At 37.8% G+C, this 23,436-nt stretch overlaps 2 protein-coding genes across 5 annotated transcripts in view; one reads left to right on the top strand and one right to left on the bottom strand.

Annotated features, from left to right (window-relative positions):
• The window catches only part of ptpn20 (protein tyrosine phosphatase non-receptor type 20), a 32,531-nt gene extending 22,651 nt beyond the window's left edge, over positions 1-9,880 (bottom strand). The window contains exons 1-13 of the mRNA XM_055029176.1: positions 9,277-9,880; positions 9,020-9,152; positions 6,365-6,512; positions 6,035-6,198; positions 3,367-3,432; positions 3,100-3,279; positions 2,905-2,977; positions 2,465-2,545; positions 2,228-2,303; positions 1,034-1,187; positions 763-834; positions 384-558; positions 63-198 (exon numbers count right to left, since the gene is read on the bottom strand). Of these exons, the coding sequence (XP_054885151.1) occupies positions 63-198; positions 384-558; positions 763-834; positions 1,034-1,187; positions 2,228-2,303; positions 2,465-2,545; positions 2,905-2,977; positions 3,100-3,279; positions 3,367-3,432; positions 6,035-6,198; positions 6,365-6,488 (1,301 nt within the window). The 5' untranslated portion in view covers positions 6,489-6,512; positions 9,020-9,152; positions 9,277-9,880. The remainder of the gene's footprint in view (positions 1-62; positions 199-383; positions 559-762; positions 835-1,033; positions 1,188-2,227; positions 2,304-2,464; positions 2,546-2,904; positions 2,978-3,099; positions 3,280-3,366; positions 3,433-6,034; positions 6,199-6,364; positions 6,513-9,019; positions 9,153-9,276) is intronic.
• Positions 9,468-23,409, top strand: mapk8a (mitogen-activated protein kinase 8a). 4 transcript variants are annotated; one of them, XM_055029180.1, is made up of 12 exons: positions 9,468-9,569; positions 14,979-15,145; positions 16,272-16,401; positions 16,549-16,607; positions 16,703-16,841; positions 17,422-17,587; positions 17,866-17,937; positions 19,058-19,240; positions 19,344-19,468; positions 19,599-19,662; positions 21,621-21,698; positions 22,682-23,409. In XM_055029180.1, exons 1-12 carry the CDS (start codon positions 9,468-9,470, stop codon positions 22,861-22,863), a joined length of 1,467 nt encoding a protein of 488 aa, XP_054885155.1. In that variant the 3' UTR covers positions 22,864-23,409. The 4 variants fall into 4 exon arrangements, with proteins under 4 accessions (XP_054885155.1, XP_054885156.1, XP_054885159.1 ...); XM_055029181.1 differs by lacking the exon at positions 17,866-17,937 and adding an exon at positions 18,307-18,378 and having other exon boundaries at positions 9,487-9,569; XM_055029184.1 differs by lacking the exon at positions 17,866-17,937 and adding an exon at positions 18,307-18,378 and having other exon boundaries at positions 9,487-9,569; positions 22,677-22,809.
• Positions 23,410-23,436: the final 27 nt, after the last annotated feature.

The following is a 23,436-nucleotide window of genomic DNA, read 5'->3' as shown; positions in this document are numbered from 1 at the left end:
TAATGCTGAAAAAAGGCATCAACTCTACGCAAAAGAACTGAACTTCAAAAGGTTGCACTTACAGAATGAAGGCAATGTCATCAACAAAAAATTTGACTCGAAGAAACACCAAGAACGAAGATATCTGCCCTTTTTTCCAGCTATCAGGTGCAACTTTGGAGATTTTTGTCTCGTGATCCAAAAAGAAATATTCATCATCTGCAAAACAGAACAACAACAACAAAAAACTATCAAACCATTTCTTTATCTCTCTGCAATTACTATGGTGATTTCTACAAAACAAATGTTCAATTAGAATCATATTTATGACATTTCAAATATAATTTCTGATTTGGTCACTTTTCATACAGACAGATTAGGTCCAATTTGACATGTCCTCTTACCATCTAGGAAGGAAAGACCAAAGTAAAAGTGCTCCACCAAGTTTGCGTGAGCCACCACCATGTCAAACACATCTCTTGCCCTGGATTTAATGTCACAGCGAACAACCACGTACTGTCCGTTAGGCAGCACTACAGTCACTTCTCGCTGAGAGGAACTTGAATGGCCCTTTTTGGACTGTGGTGTGCAAACACAGAGAAATGCATGCACATAGAAAAAACAACAACAACAGACACACTGAGAAGGTTGTAACAAACATGCAACTAAGCATGTAGACAGGTCAACGTGCGAGAACAACAACTTAAAAAGTGTGGAAGAACATATAAATACACCAATAAGGGGCAGATAGAGAAACAGGAAGACTTGAAATCAATAATTTACCACGATAGATCCTGGAAGCTCAAGAAGAATTTGCTGCTCATCTGGCATTCTCATAAATTCTGGACCCAATGCCTGAAATATACAACATATAATTAAAAACCCTACGGAATATTAAACCTATTTTATGCTGCTTTTCTTGACTGTCTGTTGCTAAATTCAAATTTCCCCAGTGTTAAATTTGAGCTCACAAAGGTTCATATTCCCTTGCATCTTTTGCTCCTACAAAACATTTTAAGTCTATTTATCATAACAAAAATGCTCCTGTTCTTACCTTAGCTTTTCTCTGGCTCAGGCTGAGCGAGGATTCGCTGAAGGTAATGGAAGGACTGTGAGATCTGCCTGATGCCTTTGGAGAGAAATCGTGGTGGGGGCTCCTACCAATCCAGCTGCAGTTGCTGTCCCTGCGGCGTACCCTCCGAGGGAGTCTGATGGGACAGAGGCAGGATAGGAAGGACAGAATGAGTAATCGTTGTGTGGACGAGCCGAAAAGTCAAAAACAGCAGTGAGAGTCATGTCCCTCCAAAGTCAGCACAGACGATGAGAGAGACAAAATGATGAAGGGAAAAATTCATCTGCTTGGAAAATGACTTTCACTCATTCTTTCTGTTAACTTCAAACTATTGAAGTGACATTTTAATTTTCATTGCTCTTTGGTGGGTCAAAATTACATCAATATACTTACAACTTCAAATTGTTTTCTAAAAAATTAAAAAAGATACAAAAGTTTATACTGATGTCCCTTGGAGATGGGGCGTTATTATTTGCCCCTTGACCACATGCTTTTTGTAGCCACCAACAAGCTTCTGGCATAATTCCAGTTGATTGTTTGATTAGTCTCAATGTTGTTGAAAACCTCCTTTAAACCTCCTCTTTGAGCATTGTCCAAAAATTTTCAATATGACATTTCAAAATGTCATGTTCTTAATGTTAGCTCATTTAGTAATTTTTTAATAGATGTACAGAGGCATGTAGAACCCAAGAACACTGTAGAAACTGTCAAGCATGGCGGTGGTAGCATCATTAACAAGTTACGGTCATTGGTGATAGCTTACACACCGTGTAAATAAATCTGACTCACATAAACCTTAAAAATGTTCCAACCTTAACTTTGCTGAAAATGTCTTACTATTCAGGAATTAGTCATAAGTCTTACCAGAATTATGCCAGAAACTTTGTGGCTTTTGCAAAGAGACATTTAACCAAATATTTTTGGGATGCTGTTAAGAAAAAATAAATTCCAATTTGTGAATGAAAATTTTGTATTTAAAAAAATACAAGTGAATGGTTGTGTTATTTTATGCAAGAAAATAAAGAGTGGAGTAAAACCTAGAAAGTTTCAAACAAATGTGACATTCATGGCCATGATGAGTGTGTGTAAACGTATGCACAGCTTACACAGAGATAATGAAAATAGTAGAAACTCTCTGTCTCCCAGTGAAGATGTGCTGATGCGAATAATACATGCCTGTCTAAAGAAGACTGGTACAGCAGCGTGGGTGAACTTCTTGGTCTTTGTCTCCAAGGTCTTTGAGGTAAACTCCCTAAACCAGAAAAATTAAACAAATTCCTTCTACACATTTTACTTTATGTCAGGTAAAGGAAAAAAAAATTGACTGTGAAATTCTGAGATAAGCAAGTATAAGACAGTAACTTATAAACAATAAAAAACAGCTCCGAAGCATCTTTTATATTGTGTGTTTACCTGACTTTGAGTCAGAGTCCGTTGAGTACCTCCGCCCTTCAGCGCTTCCTTCACTGAAGTCTGATAATGGCCCTCTCTTTCCTGTCAGGCAGGGAGAAGATGAAAGATGACAGCAGCATTTGATTTTTGTCAGCCTCTGAGTTCCTCTAAGAGACTTATGAATGCAACTGAAGGATGATGAAGGTTTATTCTGGAGCATCCTGCATGCCCTGTGTCTGATTACTGGTTCCAACTGAAGTCTAATCCCAGGCTTGCTTGAGGTTAAGATCTTAATCCTGTTGACCTCTATTCTATCTTGAGTCAAAATATAACTGTAAGGTAATTTCTAGGATAATATACATGTGTGAGTTAAAATTTTATGCAGTTCCAAGGCACAACTAAATAATTTGTATCATCAAACTGCATACAAGAGAAGATTATTTATCAGAAGCTGTACTCACTGTGAAGTCTCTCCCTGATCATCTGGCTCCTGCCACTCAAAGGAATGTTGCTGTCTGGCAGAGAACCATCCACCTAAAAATCAAGGAAAGCTATCATGCCTTTTCATTTTTGACACATAATCTATAAAATTGGTTGCAGAGAAGGTGTAAAGCCAGAAAGGAAGGACATGCAGTCCTCTGATATCTACAACTCACTGATTCATGAAAAACCTCCTCCACGAGCTGTCGAACCACTTTTGTGGGCGGCAGCAGGTTGGAGGCCCTGTGCTGGGATTCACAGGCCTCCAGAATTGATGTGAGGTTTACCCTGCGGTGGGCCAGATCCTCACACATGCTGAGGAGGATGCTGTTTAAATGGTCACTCAACTGAACTGGCTGAAAAGGAAAATATCATCACAAATGGCTAAGCCAGTGGACTGTGGAACCAGGAAAAAAGAAAAGTTTTGTTTCAGGGGCTCCTACCTGATTTTGAGGTAGCTGAAAATCAACCGACCAGTAGAGAGTCATTCCCAGCGAATACACCAACATCTGTGTAACAAAGTATATTTCTTGAGAAACAAAACAGCATATTTCTAGAACTAAGACAGAGATAACTGGCTCTAAAAAACATATGTTAACTTTTCTGAAAATATGTAGCTATCTTTCCTTGGATTTGACATTTAATATACTTTTCACTGTTTTTCTATGTCAACTTTCAAAATGGCCTCAGAACCACCAGTGTGTTGAAAACAGTTATTTATTCTTTATATGGCTTTGGAGATGTAAAATACAAGAAGCGTTTGGCAACACTAGGTTGTCTAAGTCAAGTTGTTTATCCGAAAGGCAGATAAATCTGCTAAGATTTCTCAGAAAATAAAGATGAAAAAAGATTTAATTAAGGTCAATTTGCTAATTCAGAAATTCAAAAAGCTTTCAATTGATTAATGATTATTCATAACTTTAAGTATTGATTTTATGCAGCGGATATGTAAAACAGTTTCGGTTATGAGATGATTGTTAAGCATTATAATGATAGACGTGTTTAATATTGAAAAATGTTTTGGACATCTAAATACCATTTAAAAAAATAATTAAATAGATTCAATGTATCTATTTATAATACATGACCTGGTGTCATTGTTTCAGACTATTCAGGTCTTCTGCTCCTCATCTAGATTGTTTATAGCTAACTTTCATTAGTATTATTATTTGTTTTATTTCCTTCATTTAACCAGGGAAACCCTGTTGAGATCTGGATCTCATTTTCAAGAGGGACCTGAGCAGAAGTCTGTAATACACAGCAACCAGGTTACAAAATAAAACTAATTAATACATATGCACAAGTGTAAAACAATAGAAAACAATTTAAATGCAGTGACACTTTGATAGAATATTGTTGCCTGTTTTTAAGAACCGTTCAAAATTATAATAATTAATAACTGCAGTCTGCTTTCCAGCTTTTTACCATTTTATTTTGCCACTGCAATGTAATGTTTCTTACTTGTTTGTTGTATGTTTTCATAATTTAAAATATTTTAATTGCCTAGAAGCAAATATGTGCTAGCCCTGCCATGCTAGCTTTCTAGACTCATTCTATTTTAAAACTATTTTTAAAAAAAACACTCATGTTCCTCAGATGCCTACTTTAACCTACAGAATCAACAGGATGATAGATTTCATCAAAGGAAACTCTTATCCACACAGATGACGACCAGGGATTTTTAAACAGCTGTATAAAGATTTGCTATGTTGTTATTGGCTGGTTTGTTAAACCACACAACTGCAATTAGCCTAGAAATGTCCAGCCATCATATTGTTAAGGACAGAGATAAGTTCTGTTTCCCAAAAATGAAAATGTTAAAATATGAAATCTGTGCTTCTACCTCAAAGAAAAGAAAAGATTTTGTGAAGATGCTGATATAAGTTGGTAAGAAAGCCTTGTATGGACTGGAAACTCAGTCAGACAGGAAGAACTCATTACTCGAAAACAACATGAAATCTAAGAGAGAAAAACTTTCACTTTTGATTAATTTAGACAAAGTCCAGATTTGCATTTTTGGCCATATTATTGATACATTTGGAGAAAAATGCTGGAAATTTGTAAGCCTGAAAACACCATGCAAATCATGATGAATGAGGGTGGCAGCATATTGTTGTGGGGCTCTTTTTGCTGCTGAAGGAACTGAAATGGCATTATGAATAAACATTTAAGCAACATGAAGACATCAGCAGTGAAATTAAAGATTGGGTGTAAATGGGTTTTCCAGATGGATGATGCAACAATCATACAGCTAACGTGATTGCAAAGTGAATTAAGGGTAACAAAGTCAATGTTTTGGAGAAACCATCACAAAGCAAAGCCCTGACTTTAGTCCAAAAAAAAGATTCTAGGCAGAATTTGAGCAAAGTGGCCTAAAATCCTGACTAACTAACAGCAGTTTAGTCAAAATTCTAACAAACTACTGCAAGAAGCCATGCAAAATGTCTGATCAATATCTTATGTTTTAATTAAAAAAAATTAAATAAAAAAAAGTAAACTACTGAATCTAAGTAAAGTTAAAAGTATTTTCTAAAAAATGATCTGGCAAATTATTCTGTCATTTAGAAAACAAAAATATTTGACCCAAAACACGAAGGATATTTCTTTTACTTGAAAAAAAGAAATGTTCCTCTTTAATGCAGTGTGTAATTACTGCATGTATTAGCTGTGCCTTTGAAGTAATTTTGTAAATTCTTGTGAATTTTTTGTGTGAATTAAAAAAACTATAATGTATGTAAATTGTTTTAAAATAAATGTATTTGTAATTTTATTAAATGATTTATTATACAGCCAAAACCACAATTTTTAAAAAATGATGTTGCCTATATCAGCCACTAGGAGGTGTATTTACTCCTTAGTTGACCTTCAGTTTCTCGTGTCCTGAGATTTTGCATTCACAGGAGAACCACATCTGCTTATGAGAGCCCTGACTTGGTAATCAGTTCTGTCAGTTGTAAGGTGAAAAGGTCCTGATATGAAAAAAAACAAAAAAGCAACAACAACAACAACAACAAAAAACAGCAATTGCTACATAGCTGCTGCTTCTATCACGAAGGTCTTTTCATCTTTTAAACAAGGTAGTAAGACAGGGATTAGGACCCAAGCACTGACCCTATCAGTGGCAGGTTTGGTTGAGCCGGCACGGTCCTGCAGCATCTCAGGAGCAGCAAATGCAGATACCTCATCTGATAGGCCACAGTTCTTAAAAGCTAAGGAGCCAGTGGCTGACAACAGCAAGGAGGTGGGGCTGATGATGCTGCACATGTTGTTGTGACCTGAAAAAGACAAGAAGTCCAGGAAAATAGTATGCACAAAGATGTCTTACCACAACTAAGTCACTGTGGGTCAAACCCATTTCAAAACAACACTGGAATGACAAAAAGGTGTGGTCACAGCAAAGAAGCACATTATGTGAGCCAGAGGCTATTTGAAACCCTTTACCCTTATAAGAGACATCCATTAAACACTCTGCAGCACCCAGCAGCAGGGACCAGATCTCCTCCTCCAGCAGAGGTCCCCCCCGAGCCTCCAGCACCTCAGCTAATGTAACAAATGTGCTGCTCATTCTGGCCACATTCCACACACACACCTGGAAACACAAAGAGCACAAATACAACACGAAAAGCTGAGATGTCATTCTTAAAATAAATACCTGTAAACTGGATCGATGTTTTGTAATGTTAAATGTAAATGGAGCTAAATACAAAAATAAAGAAACACCCCAAATTGGAAAAGCACTGGAATGATTGTCAGGTTTTCAGCAGATATGTTATTTAAAGCTAAGTGACACAGTAAACACGCATGTTTACAGATCATTAATTTTTATTAAGATGCACTACGGCTGAAATTAAGATTAGTGTTCTGACATTGTAAATTGTAAATCCTTAGAAATAAGATAAGAATAACAAAGTCTCTGTTGGTAAACATACATGCTGGATTTTCCATGGATCTCAGCACTTTAATTAAATTAGACTGATCAATTAATGACGTAGCTCTTTTCAAGTAGCATTCAGCTGTCATGTTCGCTCTTTTTTTGTTATTTTCACTGAGTTTATCTACATCTTTCATTGCAATAATGCAATTGTTGGTCTGATTTTAATGTAACAAAGCAACTCAATTACTTTAGGCCTCAATTAATCCCTCTCTTTAAAATGAACTTGTCCGTGGCTTACGAGATTAAATGTGTGGCAGAATAAAACAAACACACTTATCACTAATCACATTGTAATGCTAAGAGTCACAATGTGAACATTTTACTTAATTGAAATTATACTTTTTAGAGCTGCCGATGACATTGTTATTATGATAACGTTTACCAAAGTCTCCAATATGTAGCAATAAGGGCAGCCAGTGTTGTGTTGTTTTACAGGTCTCTCTCTAAACCATGCAATTAGTCAAAAGAAGAAAATAGGAGGTTCACATGTATTCCCACACAGTCATTAGTGAAAACCTCTATAGCTGTGCTTCTTCAAAATATTATTTCAAGGATATAACTTTCAAGGAATGCAACAATCACCAAAATGTGTACTAGATTTACTAGCTGATCTTCAAAACAAGTTCTTATACCTTGTTTTGCACTTAACTTTGAGCTGCACAATATATATCAAATCAAAGTGTCTTTCTTATTATCAGTATGTGCAAAACTGCAACAGCAAAGGATAGTTAGGATGCTGTCTTTAATAACAATTTAAATTTCAAGGGTCTTGCATTCACACTTTGCATCCCAATAATATATTTGGCCATGTGGATCCATTTTCCTCACTCCCAATCTCCTCACCTGATACATAAGTGATGGAAAACAGGAAGAGCAGGGAGACTCTAGCTTAACTGCAACTGAAATTTCCATTACAACATTCAAAAATTACACTGTAATAGCATGTGTTTCTAATAGCATGTAGCGCTACCAACCGGCATTAAAATTTTATTTGAAAGCATTATTATAACAAGTTGATTTTGTCATGTAATTCTAAATTAGAGAAGTAGAGATGCAACTGTAAGGCTGATACCAAGTTCTGCCTTTCTATAACATATGTGTGTTTGGGATTTTGATTAATTCCTTTTAAAGAAAAACATGTGAAAATAAAAACCCTTCTTGTATCAGATGCATAGTTTTGAATCAAGGGGTCAGATGAAATTGTATTTAGCTAAAAAAAAACTTAATCAAATCCCTTATTGCTTGTTTGCTGAGTTATAGACTGCTAACAATTGAAGTTCTTCAATTTTACACACTTACACACACTCAGATAAAAGGTCAGAGCTGATGAAGGAAAAACAGGCTGATTGTATTTATTGGCCTGTTGATTGCTGCATCTCCATATCTGAATTAGGCTGGTTTCTCTTATATACAACCTGAAGTATTTTTTTATATTAAACAAACTGAATAGAACTGAATAGGATTGAAGTGCATCAAGCGGAATTGAACATAGTTGAGTTAAACTAAACTGAACAGAAACAAACCATATTAAAGTTTGTTTTCTTCTTTGTTCACTCTCAAAATCTGCAATTTGTTTTCTATTTATCAATCTCTATTTCTCAAGAACTACATCATATAATCAGACATATCCAAAGTCATCTTCAGGTGTCTGGAAAACATTTTTGTGGCAACTGCAACAATGCTTTTTTTATAAGCTGTTTATCACAACTAGCTCAGTCATTTCTCTGGACCTCTGTAGTTCTACACCTGTCTATTGCAAAAACACTCGATGAATGTCTGATAAATGAAAAAGGAAATACACATTAACACAGACTAGCATAATACAATGAGGTCCATAGAAGAGCTAAAGTGTGCTTAGAGTAAATTAGGCCAACATGCCTCCTTGGAATCGAGCTCCCCTAAAACTCCATGTTACAAGTTAGTTATGGGATGAATCACATGAGCATCTAGACTGTTTATCTTTTGCTCTAATAAGCACTAACATCAAGGCTTTACTATGCAGTGTAAACACTAGGGGTCTCATTCTGTCTCAAATCTCCATTAACCAACAGATCACCGTTATAAAACTGTAAACAGACCAATAGCAGCTGTGCAAATTGCCATAAAACACACGGAAAGGAAGGTGACACAGAGTAAACAAAAAATAAAAAATAAAAAATTACCTGGCAGCATATGTAACCAGTTTCTGATCCCGTGCAGATTATTTATCTTCAGTGCTCCCACCACAGATCCAAAGCAATCTCTGCGATCATCGCAATGCCGCTGTGATGTCCTCCCAGTAAAGGCTGCTCGCTCCTGGCAGGTGATTCATCAATGACAATAACTATACATGGAGCCTGAACCGTTTCCTCTCTACACCCCAAGCAGATCTTCTGCCGAAGAAATCAAACTTTTTCTCTCTCTCCCCCAACCCCCTTACCTCTCTCTCTCTTTTTTACAGCAATTGCCTCTATTCTTAGCCTCTCTGCTTTTAAACACTTGATTGGATTAACATCGCGGTTTGACAGCGACAGGTCAGAGCCACCAATAAGCGGGTGGTTTGAGATCAGCTACACCCGATTTAACTAAATCCGTCTGACGCCCAAAGGTGCGGTGGATCCCCGGGGATAGATGCGCTGCGACGCTGAAGCCTGGGAAGGACGAAGCATCCCGCTGCTGCAGGGCAGCTCCCCGACGATGATCATAACACTGCGGGCTCTCTTCGAACAAGGGGTAAGGAGATGTAGTAGCTCTGCCTTGCTGCTGGGAGTCCTGTTCATGTCGCTGCGCTCAGCGTCTCTCTGCAGGCCCCGGGATAACTGCACAGAGGCAGGATTTGAAAAAAAAAAGAAAAGATAAAAAATGAGGAAAAAAAGAAAGAAAAACGATCCGGGGTTACGAGGTAGGTGCAGGGAGCATGTGTCCTGCTACTTAGCTCGGAGTTAACGCAAATTTACCGAATGTCCTCATTGGCACCGCTGTGGAGTCACATGCGCAGAGCATGGCACGGCCGTTGTAGCGTATAGAAATGATGCATGAGCTGTAGATGGTGCCCTCACGTTGTTCTACTATGCTGTTCAGATTTCTGCAGAGCCAATGAATGTCCTTGTCCTCAATTTAGACTCCACTCTGGACAGATCTAAAGATATGCCTTTACAGCTCAGAACCTTGAAAATATGACGTTAAATTGAAATCAAAGGCAGGCGATGATTGTAATGTTATTAGCCTGCAGATCTAATAAGAAGTTTACTGACAACTCTTTGACGTAAAACAAACAACAACAAAAAACAACAACAACAACAGTGTCCACATAAAACGCTATAAAACCAAATTGTCTTCTTGAACTTTTTCAAATGTTCACACAATTACAAAAGTCAATGTAGTTTATTGGGATTTGCTTTGATAGCACACATAAAGGCGTGCTAGGTTTTAAGAACTTTTACAAATACAATCATCAGTGCCAGATGTGCATTCGGTTATGACAGGGGAACCATTAGTCTGCCTATAAGAAAGCAGCTTTTGTTCAGCTCAAGTCACCACATATTGGGGACTGAGAAAACATCTGATCAGAAGGTGCTCTGGAAATGGAACCAGGATTTTACTTTATAGGCTTCACAGAAAATGCACATTACCCTCAATACACCATCCCCCTAGAAAAACATTAAAGGAGTGGTAAAATCATGGGCCGGGCATACCTTTTCTTCAGGATCCCTACTAACCAGAAGAAAAACTGCTCACTGTTGACAGGAAGATGGAAAAGGTAAATACAAGGATACTAAGAAAACCTATTAGAACCTATTCATGTTACTTTGAGATCTTGAAATAGATTATTAGCTTAGTAAATATGCACAGTTTAGTGTGGAAAACCCCCAAAAAAGATTAGGTGAAGCTTGTTTATCTTTGCTTAATCAGGGATGACTTAAGAGATGAAAAGAATGGAAAAATTTCCAGAACTTTCAGTACAAAAAGTGAATAACAGTGACCCAGGAACAGGCAAGGAACGTTAGACCATCAGTTATTAATGTGTGTATTTATAACTTAAAAAGATGTTCATGGATTTGTGTGTAATTTAGGATATTTGAAAATACAATGTAAGCTATTCATTTATAGTGTTTATCTTATATGATATCTGAAGTCTCTCCAAGGAGCTTGAACAACATTAAACCTAACTTTGTTGCATCCCATTTCATGAGTTGCAAGAAATGTAAAACTGTGCATCACTTTGAACACACCGTTCTGACAGTATCATGCTGTGGGAATGCTTGTCTTCAGAAGCTGGTCAGGGTTGATGGAAAGAGGGATGGAGTTCAAAGCAGGATATTTCAGAAATGGCATAAGAACTGAGGCATGATGCCAAAATTCACTTTCCAACTGGGTAATGTGCCTAAATATATAGACAGCCTGCAACAGAAAGGTTTACATAAAAACATATTTATATGCTAGAACGGTCCAATCAAAGGGTAGAGCTAAATCCGATTGGCAAGACTTCAACAATTTTTGTTGACATTACACCATTACCCCTATCTGTGCCTGAGGTATACAAGACATAAAATATTTCAATGTCCAAACATACCATAGAGACTTCAACGCGTAATTGTGACATTTAATCCAACAATGTAGCTACTGTTAGTTTGAAGATGTAATCAAGCCACACTTTTCTGATTTTTAGATTTTTTTTTTCTTTGAAAATCATATATTGTTTCTTGCAACAATTATGCAATGCTTTGTGTTGGTCACATAAAATTTAAAGAATTTATACTGGAGTTTGTGGCTTTAATGTATCAAATTGTCCTAAGAGTACAATGCCAGAGTTTTTCTGTCAAGAAGAAAATTAAGAATTGCCCAATTTGAGGACATTGACATTCAAGGACAGGTTGCAGAGGGATCAGTTTTCCCTGGAACTTCGTATTTTCCGACATGATAAACATGTTTTTGACCTCCCGACTGCTCAGTGATTCGTACCACCCCCTCGTCTTTGTCAAAATTATTGCCTGGCATATAAAAAATAGCATAGAGCGGTAAAATGCAGCCTCGACTTGTTGTAGCAGCATAATTGGAAACAGGAAGTCACTAATCAAAGCGGAGCCAGACAAAGACAGATTAACGTAACCTATCAAGAAGAGGACGGAAGTAGACCAAAACATTGTTTAATTTGCATAAATGGGCAGACGGAAGGAAGGCAGGAAGGATGGATGCGTGGAGGAGGCGGTGGGTGTGTCTCTGCCTTTGTGTGACGCGCTGCTGGGACGCATGCCCTGTGTGCGCACTGCGCGTCCTGGCCTGTCAGTAGCAGCCGGTTGGAAACGTAGGCAATGAAATTGATGAGGTCACGTATTTTTAAGCCGCACGACGGGATAAACCATCCTTCAGCGGCGGCATAAACAATCGGGGAGCCGCTCCACATCGGTTCGAAGATCGCCGGATGGGCTTTAGAACAGGATCGATCCCTTGTTGATTTGATGACAGAGGTAAGATAAGGATTCACACCTCAGCTCCTCAGGCTGCGCTGCTCATTGTTTGGGCCGTGGGGGGAGGGTCGTAAATCGTTGCATGCATGCTGCCTCAGCCCCTTACTTTTCCATTGCAGCTCCATTTATCCCCCGATTAATGATTATTCCCGCCGTTGTGTGATAATATAGCTGCAGCTTCCAAATTAGCCACAGGCTATACAGTCGGCGCCAGCAGCGCTCTCTGTCATATTACGATATGGGTGCCATTATTATCGCTGCCATAAAAATGTGCCTGTGTGCGGCGTCCAGCCGGCTTAATCTGGCTGCATTGGCTCAGTATGCATGTCTGTCTCCTGATGCAGCACTTGAGTCATTTTCCTTCAACCGACTCCATCAGGAGGAAAAGGGGCTACTGCTGTCAACTTAGCTATTATACAGTCAAAGTAACAGTGGGATTTACCTTGATTTCCTTTCAGGATAAGGGATGTAGAAGCAGGAGATCTCCTATTTTTATTTTATTTGCAAGGCTAATGTTTCCTAGGGAAAAAAAAGACCAGTGTTTTTCAGGAATATTTCTCGTTCTTAAATAGTTTCAAGCAGTAGCATTTTGTGAACAGCTATAACCTACATCATGTGCACACCGTCATTGACTCTCCCTGGGACACTTCGGGCACAAAAGGTCATTACAAAATAAGATTTCTCTTTAGAATGTTGTATTGAGAATATAAATGGAAAGTTAAGTGGAAGAAAAAAGCGGGGTAGGAACAGGTGGAGAAGTAGAGTAACACAGTATATCAAATGGCAATCATCCTCATAACTTTATGCATTATCCCAGTTGTGAAGGAATGCTGAGATGCAGTGTTTTGGGGTTTATTTCAGGTAAGATGCATTCAGACCATCTGGATGGAAAACTTGGCAACCTGGTCTATCAGTAGAATGGCATTTCTGTATTAATCCCCTTTTTATTGTGTTTTGTAATTGAATTTTTCTAAGAAACTAAATATGAGGTGTTCATTAGCTGTAAGCTATAAGTGAATCAACAATAAATGAGTGCAAAACATCACTGTGTTATGAATCTACATTAGTTTGACATTTTTAAGGAATTGCAAAAACAAACTTCCTCATGTTATACTAATTAGTTAAAATGTTTATGTAAATTGTAGGTTTTAATCATTAGTTTCATTCAGCATTTTATATAAACCAAGATTTTAGTCAATTTTAAGCACTAAATTCACAAAGCAACATTACAGTATATTTCTGCTATTGCAGCAAACATTTCACATGATTTACCACCTTCCATTTCAAATTAATTTCTGGGTGAACTGAGGGGCTTGCTGCAACATGAGAGAAATTCTGTATGTTGAAAATATGAGTATAAAATAGATAAAAACAGAGAAGTCAGAGCATAAATTAAATTGATAAAATAAAGCACATTTTCTTGAAAAGGCTTGAACCAGAGAGGCTTTGCAGTAGACTGAAGGTTCTGCTTTTAATATTTGCCTCATAGCAGCATGTCAGAAAATTAATGGAAAGTGTTTGACGAGTATGACATGTTTCTGCATCCACTCTGAAAAAGATCCTGGACTGAAGGTGGACACTCCAGTGACCCTCACAGCTCCCGTCACCGTCCTCCACAGGGCTCTGTTGTATGTCATACTGCAGCTGGAGCACCGGGCTCAGATTCTGTATTCGAGAGCCGTTCTAGAGCACTGATGTGACTGTTTGTGTGTGAGTGACCCAAAAATGCAATCTGAAAGCATGTAATTGATTTCAGGGGAATTTGTTGATGCAGCATACAGCTGCTTGCATCAGTACAGATGATCTCATTAATATTTAATGAATGTGAATGTGTCTGTTGGAATTTATGGCATCTAAAGCTGCAGAGTGAGAAAACCTCTTTGTAATGCCTTAATTTTGATTCCTTTCACCGACAATCGCATAAAGAAAACATCAACTGAATTCAAGACATCACAACTCTAGTAAGCACTGCTGCCTTTTTGTCTGTATTATAAAAAGAAGCTGCATGTCTATTTTCATTTCTGCGAGGGAGGTGGATGTTATGGACGTCTTTGTGACGTTGGCGGAACAGAAGGGGAGCTGACTCACTTCGTTCTGGCAATTATTTCCCTCATATGGACTCGGTATCAGCTGTGTGGATGAACGAGGAGGGTGGTGGCACTGTTTATGCAAGAGTTGGAGAAAATGAAAGATCCGTTTGAGCTTCTTGTAATCAAACAGTCGATGGTCTCCACTGGCACAAACCTTCGCTTTGCATTTTTGGTGAGGCCACAGTGCCTTTGTGCAAATGTATCTGTGAAAGACCCCGCTTGTAGAAGTGGGCGGCACTCCAAACTCAGAGAAATTATCACCATGGTTGGTTTTCCAGCGTGGCACAGTCACTCGGAGTTCTGTTACATGAGATGGAGCAGAGCTCTGATTTGCTTGCTGTTCTGCCATCGCAAATGATGACATCCAATCTTTAGTCCAATGTGGGTTTCCAGGATTTGCTGAGAAAGGAGACAGCATTGCTTCAGTGTGAAATGCAGCAGTGTCTAAACAGTTTCCTTGAGTGCAGGATTTTCTTCTTCCGTTGCTGTTTTTTGCTACTTGCCACTTGCCTCAGCAACTCCTGAGATATCCGTGGAGTCAGTCTTGCTCTGCCGGATACTCAAACCTGTTTTCTTCTTCACAGAGGACTTTTTTGGATGCACAGAAAGCAGTAATTGAAGATTTTGCCATGAACAAAAACAAGAGAGACAGAGAGTTCTACAGTGTAGACGTTGGAGATTCAACATTTACAGTCCTGAAGCGATACCAAAATCTGAGACCCATCGGCTCAGGAGCACAGGGAATCGTCTGGTGAGTGGTTCAGCATCCTTGTTCTGCTAACACCTATGCTGTGGAAAAAAATAGGTCCTTCTATGCTACATGTCACTGAAACATTTTATAAATAAACATTTGGTGCTATTTTTGTTAGCTATACTTTTTTATTAGAGGTGCACTGAGAAATTGGCTCATAATCTAAATCAAAAAAATTTTTTTTGTTTGCTCGACCCTGACTAGTGTTCAGTTGGAATCTCATATTAACTGTGGCTTTTTATTTTTAAAATATATTTATTAAGAATTGTACTTTATTTATTAAGAAATAAAGTACTAAGGTTTAGGGCAATTAAGAAATTGTCCTAAAATTTAAATTTTAGGACAATTTTCAGCTTGAGTTCAGGCACTCAAAAACCTTAAAATCATGCTTTGCCCCAATCACTAATGGTACCATACAAAGTGCCAGATCTAGCTGACAATAAAGCGTTTTCATTGTGAAAAAACACACTGTTGGCTAGTTTCAGTATCATAATGTCAGAGAAGAAGTTATTTAAAAGAAAACTGTATATTCTACATGTTGACATGTCTGCAGTTCATTTTAGCTACGAGAGAGAGCATGACTTTCAGCAGATACTAGGAAGCCTCAATAGTCAAGTTGTTGTCTATAAAGCCAAAAATGTTAGAAATGTTGCCAACCTTTTTGAAATCTGTTTTAAAAGAAAAATCTAAATTTATTTCGTACCTTATTCTGAGTCTGCTGATTAGTTGCACAAATTATGATATTGGGTGGTAAGACCAGTCTAAGATGGCGACTCCATGAACTCTTTTTATTTTCACATTTTACCACAACTACATTGTCTCACACAAGCATGTTAACATTTAATTTCAGTATGTAAAAATGGACTGTTCATATCAGTAAGACTGAAGAAAGCAGTTCTTCAGTCTTCCTAAATTAAAGTTTCTAAAGAGAAATTTGAATTGGCTTAAATCTAAATTGGTCAGTCAAACCTATATGAAAACCTGACAGTGGAAAAAAAATGGCAACAAAAATCAGAATGGTACATTTCTACATTTTATTTCTTTTGACATGTTTGAGAGAGTATTGGCCTTGTTGTCAGCTGTTGCCTTTTATTGACGCATTTCTCTTGCTGTCTTTGCCCTTCAGCTCTGCTTATGACCAAGTCCTTGAACGAAATGTTGCCATCAAGAAGCTGAGTCGACCGTTTCAAAATCAAACCCATGCTAAGAGGGCATACAGAGAGCTAGTCCTAATGAAATGTGTCAATCACAAAAACGTAAGTGTGCCACTATTTTAACATGCAAAATATCCGTGTCCTCTATTTCTAAAGTACATGACAGAGAGAAAGAGCATTTTGTGTCGGTGGGTGTTTAAATGGATGTGAAATCACAACATAGTTATTTCTCTTGATTTCTATTCACAGATCATTGGCCTATTAAATGTATTCACGCCACAAAAATCGCTAGAAGATTTCCAAGATGTGTAAGGAACTAAAAATAGTTATGGGAATCAGACCTTGCTGTACCTGTTGCCAAGAGGACTCTGCCAGTATCTTGAACCCTTTTCTTTTCTATCAGATACTTGGTAATGGAGCTGATGGATGCCAACCTGTGTCAAGTGATTCAAATGGAGCTGGACCATGAGAGGTTGTCGTACCTGCTCTATCAGATGTTGTGTGGCATCAAACATCTCCACGGTGCCGGGATCATACACAGGGTAAGCAGCAGCTGGCCACGAATACACAGCCTGAAGTCAGGCCAAAGTTCTGAGGTGTAAAGTCCTGAGCTGGTAAACTTACTGTGATACGTGACACTGAAGTGTAAGGGCAAGCAGTCAAATGGCATGATGACAGTGTTACTGGATGAATATAGTCCTTTAACTACTGACAAAAGCATTTAAAAAACTCTAGGCACAATGTAAAGTAAATATTTGGTATTATAATAATCTATGCTAAAAATATCTGTGTATAAAATGTTAACAGACTGAGCCTAAAATCAATATCAAATGTCAAATGACCTTGAACAAACTACAGACATTTTGTGTAGCTGACATCAGCTGACACAGACTTCTATCCTCCAAACTGACAATGACAGGTAAATGTATCATTTTGCCATATGCATCAGTAACTAGAAGGACACTCGGAGAGCATATCCTCTTTGAAGGCCAGGACAGAGCCCTCACAGTGTGAAAGAAAACAGACCAGTTTTCCTGAACCAGAAATGGCATCTATTCTGTAAAAGTGAGAATCTCAGCTGCGTGTCAGATACAGCTGATTACCCTGATTGTCTTTTTTCAGGATCTGAAGCCCAGTAATATAGTTGTCAAGTCTGATTGCACGCTGAAGATTTTGGACTTTGGCTTGGCTCGGACGGCAGCCACAGGCCTCCTGATGACGCCATATGTGGTTACACGCTACTACAGAGCACCGGAAGTTATCCTGGGCATGGGCTACCAGGCCAATGGTGAGTGATTAGTTTAACACAGCATCTGTTGTGTTAAACAGATTAAACAAAAATAGAAAAATGTTTCTATTTTTGGAACGGAAATATATATATATATATGTATATATTTATTGAACTAAATCTAGCTGTAACTCTGTGATCCACTTGATGCCTGTTCTAAAAAGAAAAGCTAATTGTTGGAAAATACTCACTAACAAGCTTGTTATATGTAACTAACCTGTTGCTATGCATTCCTCACTTCTTCTTCTGGCTCTGGTTAATGTGGTCTACTTCATTAGTGGACATATGGTCTGTGGGCTGCATTCTAGCAGAAATGGTTCGCCATAAAATCCTTTTCCCTGGAAGGGACTGTATCCTTCTGTCTGAGTATTTCCTCTACGTTAACAGCATTCAAAAGAGGCTTTATTGATTGTGTTTGATTTTTTTCCTTGTTTGTTTTGGAAAGCTATTTGGTTGAAATTACATAAAAATACTGACACACACAAGTCAGTTCATCTCCAATTGGTAGTTGTTGGTTGCACATAAATTTTGACAAGATCAAGGTCTCTGGCTTTTTCACTGTCATGCAGCTTGCTCATTGCTGAATGGTCTACATTTTCGTCATTGCACCTTTGCCATTGTCTTTGGTTTTCTCTCACTTTATTTGTTTTTATGTACATTTTTCTCTCTATCATTTATTTGCATGTCCACCTGTCTGTCTTCCTAATGTCCATCCCAAGTGGATGTGTGGTCAGTGGGCTGCATTGTGGCTGAGATGATCAGAGGGAGTGTTTTGTTCCCTGGCACTGATCGTATCCTTCCCCTCATTCATTGATCAAGATGTCATCATTTCATTATGAAGACGTCCACCACCATGAATGCTTCTTTTGTTATGGTTTTCTGTCCATCACACGCTCCATGACCTACATTGTTTGTGCTGCTGCACCCACCGACGAAAACTTGGAGTCACCTTTTAGAACAAGGGTACTAGTGAGTGTGTGGTATCTACTTTATTTTGTGTTGAATGTCTGTAGAGTTGCTTGAAAGTTTCTGAAACTCTTACAACTGGCTATGTCTCTACATAAATAAGCATTTTGATGTAAGAGCCAAGGGTTTTTCACAAGCCCCATAAATGTAATTCTAGTGTTCCCAATTAAAACTGGACGAGTTAGGAGAAAAAGTCATTTGGTGATTGTAACTTAGGTAAAATGCATTTGATGGGGAAAATTAAGTGCATCTTTAGAACATAGAATATAGAATGTTTTTTATTATGTCCTCACTTTTAATTTGGCTTTATCAAATAAATAATTTACTGCTAATCATTACTATTAACTTTCTGCCCTAAATATTACTCTGTGTGTTTTTTCTGTTTATATGAACTCACAGAGTTGCATTTAACTTTTGCACCTCAAAGCAAAGTTAAATGTCAAGCTCCCCTTCCGGTAAGTGTGTGTTTGTGTGAGGTCCTTTCCTTTAACATTTCCACATCAGATATCGACCAGTGGAACAAGGTGATTGAGCAGCTAGGCACTCCATCTCAGGATTTTCTAATGAAACTGAATCACTCAGTGAGAACGTATGTAGAAAACAGACCACGGTATGCCGGATACAGTTTTGAGAAGCTCTTCCCAGATGTGCTCTTCCCTGCTGACTCTGATCACAACAAACTGAAAGGTATGTAACATCCTCTGTATAATAAATGCACATTTTAACCATGATTTTTCTTTATTTTTATGAATGCCATTGCACCACATCTGCTTGTTGTATCTTGTTGCAGCAAGCCAAGCCAGAGACCTGTTATCCAAGATGCTGGTGATTGATGCGTCAAAGCGCATCTCTGTGGAAGAAGCCTTGCACCACCCATATATTAATGTTTGGTACGATCCTGCTGAAGTGGAAGCGGTGAGTGGATCTCTGGAGAGACGAGCAGAACACGCAAGCGTTTGTTACATTGCATAATGTGTCATTTCTCTTCTTATACCAGGTTGCCGTTCAAATCAAATTTGCTTTTCTGTTCTGGTTTTATTTTTAGCCGCCTCCAAAGATCCCAGACAGGACGCTGGATGAAAGAGAGCACACTGTGGAGGAGTGGAAAGGTTAGACAACCTGGTTATCTTCCTACCTCTGCACTTAACAAGTTCACTTGTCGTTGACTTAGTTTGAAACGCATCACTAAAGATGTATCAGTGTTTTTATCCCTGAAAATACTCCCAACAAAAATTTTTTTCTTGCCTTTTATCATTTAAACTTAGTTAAAAATGATAGTAATAGTATAATTTAGTTATAATTAGTATAGATTTCTATCTTTGAATCTTAAATGTATATTACATATTTTCCCCATTTTTAGTAGTGCAGTGATAATAATTGAGAAATAGGAGGAATTAGAAAGTGTAGCTTGCCTTTATTTCACTCGATAGAGAAGAAGCACTTCTTGCTACTAAAAGAATAGAATATTAAGCTCTGAAATGGGATAGAGAGCATATTTTCAAATGATTCTCTCAGTTGAATTACCCAGATTTCTGTCTGGATTTTAACTGGGACACATGCTATTCTAACAGATTTTCTTCCAGATGTGTCTTATATTTAGCTCCATCTATATTAACATCAACTGTCACCAGCTTCCATTTTACTACTGAAGAAAAGCATCCCTGCAGCATAATGCTGCCACCAACATGTGTCACTGTGGGGACTGTGTGTTCAGAGTATCGAGTAGTAACTCCTCCAGTTACCATGAGTCTCTTGGCTTCTTCTCTGGTTAATCCTCCCCTTGGTCAGTCTCTTAGTTTAGGTGGATGGACACATCTTGATAGGTTTAAAGTTATAAAATGTTAATTATTTTGGGATGGTGGATTAAACATTTTTTTCTGTTTGGCATTCATTAACTTAACCCTTCTTTAAACCTTGCCAGAACTTTATTATCAACCTCTTGGGTTGCTCCTTGGCAGTGGCGGCTCTCATGTAAAATATACCCTGGCGGAGCCCATCATTCTGCTGTCCCACAAACAGTTGGATGTGAAAATGATTTTGGAGATTTCAGGGCAGGATAAAATGCAATACAGTCCCACAGAGAGCAGGTAACCCAGTATCCACATTCTCAGCAGCAAGCATGGGATCCTAATCAACACACAAGAGTTGCATAGAATAAAAAAAAAAACTGAAAAATAAAATAAAAAACCTTTTAAGGGCACATTTGAAATATTATCTTGATTTTGTGTACTACCCTTTCAAATGCTGCCATGGCAAACTGAAAGCCTGATTCACACTACTGTTTCTTTTTGTTTTTTTTTGGGGGGGAGGGGGGTTTCTGTAAAGTTATCCAACAAATCTCTCACATATATTCACATAACTGCTGTTTAGCTGAAATTAAGTTACACAGGTTAATGTACAAGTAAGTCAGACGACTTCTGGAGGAAATGGTTTTACGAGATTAGTGGTTTTGGGGAAAGGGAGTTAAACGCAAATGTATGCCACACTTACGAGATTTTTATTGATAAAATAATTTGAAAATATTTCACTTCCATTGTATAATTAACCATTAATTTTATCACAAAAATTCCAATAATATATATATAGTTTTGGAATTTGTAGCATGTGATTATGTGATTGTAGCATGATAAGATGTGACAAAGTTGAGGAGTATGAAAACATTTTCAAGGTATTATATGTACGGAAAAGAATAACTGGATTATTTTTTCACATTTGGACTTATGAGTTCTAAGCATTTTAAAAGCCCGGTTTATGTTTTTCTACTGTGAGGAATATGATTCTGTCCTGCATAGGAAAGACTGTGATTAAATATCAGTTTCAGTCGTGCAGCAAGATGAGCTCATCTCAATGCCTGTCAGGTGATAATGACCCTCTCACTCATTTTTAGAAGGGTCACACACCAGCATGCCCAGTCCAAATTAGAATTGTGATGTTGTTTTGGGATGAGCAGTATGTTATGCACCCCAACCTTAGGTAAAAGATTTGATGTTCCTGAATATACCTATCGACAATTTCCATGAAACCACTGAGCTTACCTTGACCTTTTGATGCACTTTTTGTTTTCCAGAGCTAATTTATAAGGAAGTGATCGAATGGGAGGAACGAACAAAAAATGGAGTGATCAGAGGTCAACCCACTGCTTTAGGTGAGTAATCACTATAACATGGGTTAGTTAAAATATGGGAGAATTAGAGTAGATGCAGCATAAGGCTGCCACCAACAGCATAATGTTGGTGTTATGCTGACTTATGTCATCCCTACTAATGACATAAGTCAAGACATAAGTTAATGACTTAACTTACGTCATTAAGTTAAGTTGTAATTAACTTAATGACATAAGTTAATTATATACACTTATGTAATTGAGATTAAATATTTGATAAAGATTCCTTATTTTGCAATTAGATCAAACCAAGAATAATATGCTGTGCAGCCCCAAGGTAAATATAAAATGTTACAATGACACTACCTAATAGTTTTGATACGACACAAGTAAGGGATTCTTTCTTTTTCAGGACTGACTTGCCAAACTGCCGCAGCTGATAAATATTGGTAGTTGTTTGGTGTATTCTAAGAACAGGATTTTGAGCTCTTATTCTTTCCAGTCGTGCTTGAGCCATAATTTCCACTCTGAAAGAAGAACATGCAGCTCTGCTGAAAGCTGCAGAATTTTGTCACATTAGTCTCTGCAGCTGAGTTAAGCATGGTTTCATGGTTGTGCTGAGGGATGCAGAATGTTTTTTTTTAGTTTTTACAGCATTTTATGAAGGCACACTTTTTATTTTTGAAGATTTGTTCAGTTAAATAAGTGCAATAAATTGTGGTATAATTATGAATGATTAAAGTAATTCACCAGTTAGTGCTCACAATAACATAACCTACTTATGAGAAAATAGCTGGAAATAAAAATATTTGTAAAATAAATGTATGTATGAATTTTTAAAAGACGGCAAAACTTTAAAGTTGATTTTGTCTTTTGTTTATGTTCTATATTTTGTAAAATTTACAATTTTACATTTGGATCTTTAGCTGCTATGGTCCCCCTCTAAAGTCTGAGCAAATCAGAAAATGGCAGTGCTCTTCATATTTCAGTGAAACCTATGCGTTTGCCTGTTTTTCGCAGCACAGGTGCAGCAGTGATCGACAGTCCTCCTCAGCCCACATCTTCCTCCTCCTCTTCCTCGGCCAACGACGTCTCCTCCATGTCCACAGAGCCAACCGATCCCAGCAGTGACCCCACTTTGGGCTCAGAGACAGACAGCAGCTTGGACAGCCACACCTCCCTCAGTGCGCTGGCCTGCTGCAGATAACTACACAAGCACACATCTACTGTACATGTTCAAAACAAACCTTTCCTCATCAGCGTGTGTGTATGTGTGATGGGAGACTGTTTAGGTAATTGTTAGTTTATAGAGTTGAGGATTTGAAGTACAGTTTCTTTGTCCCTCTCATCCCTCTACCTGACCTGTTCTGCTGTAAATTATTGTGATTTGAAGAAGGTGATATCATGATTACTGTATTTTTGCTGCAAGAGGCAAAATGCAAAAATGTTTTGATGTGAAACTGTGATGTATGTAATGGGAAGGATATGAGTGTACTTTATTTACTGCTGTTTTTTTTACTTACTACTGTGGTCAAAAACCATAATGTATTGACTGCAAAATCATGTTGAGTATATTTTTTGCTTTTCTGTGAACTTTGGAAGGAACATATATCAGTTCTCTCAGACAGTAGTTTATAGCACATTTCATCTTGAACTGTAATGATGCAAATGATTTTATTTTCAAGCTGTTACTAAGTTTTCTTGTAGAAAACAGATCTTGGTGTGTCCAAGTTAATATATTTCTTTTTCCAAACCTGTCTGAGTGTGTGTATCTGAACAA

The sequence above is a fragment of the Poeciliopsis prolifica genome, unplaced genomic scaffold (assembly GCF_027474105.1).
Source record: "Poeciliopsis prolifica strain line A6 unplaced genomic scaffold, Auburn_PproV2 SCAFFOLD005, whole genome shotgun sequence".
NCBI classification, from domain to species: Eukaryota; Metazoa; Chordata; class Actinopteri; order Cyprinodontiformes; family Poeciliidae; genus Poeciliopsis; species Poeciliopsis prolifica.
Note: the sequence above shows the minus strand (reverse complement) of the source record. Positions and strands in the feature narration are given on the sequence as shown.

What these genes read in the sequence shown, in the direction of transcription:
- mapk8a (XM_055029180.1), top strand. Translation starts at nt 9,468, where the DNA reads ATGCGCTGCGACGCTGAAGCCTGGGAAGGACGAAGCATCCCGCTGCTG. An exon ending in AATGTGTCAATCACAAAAAC is followed by an intron (nt 16,402 to 16,548) that starts GTAAGTGTGCCA and finishes TTCTATTCACAG; the next exon opens with ATCATTGGCCTATTAAATGT. An exon ending in TGATCACAACAAACTGAAAG is followed by an intron (nt 19,241 to 19,343) that starts GTATGTAACATC and finishes ATCTTGTTGCAG; the next exon opens with CAAGCCAAGCCAGAGACCTG.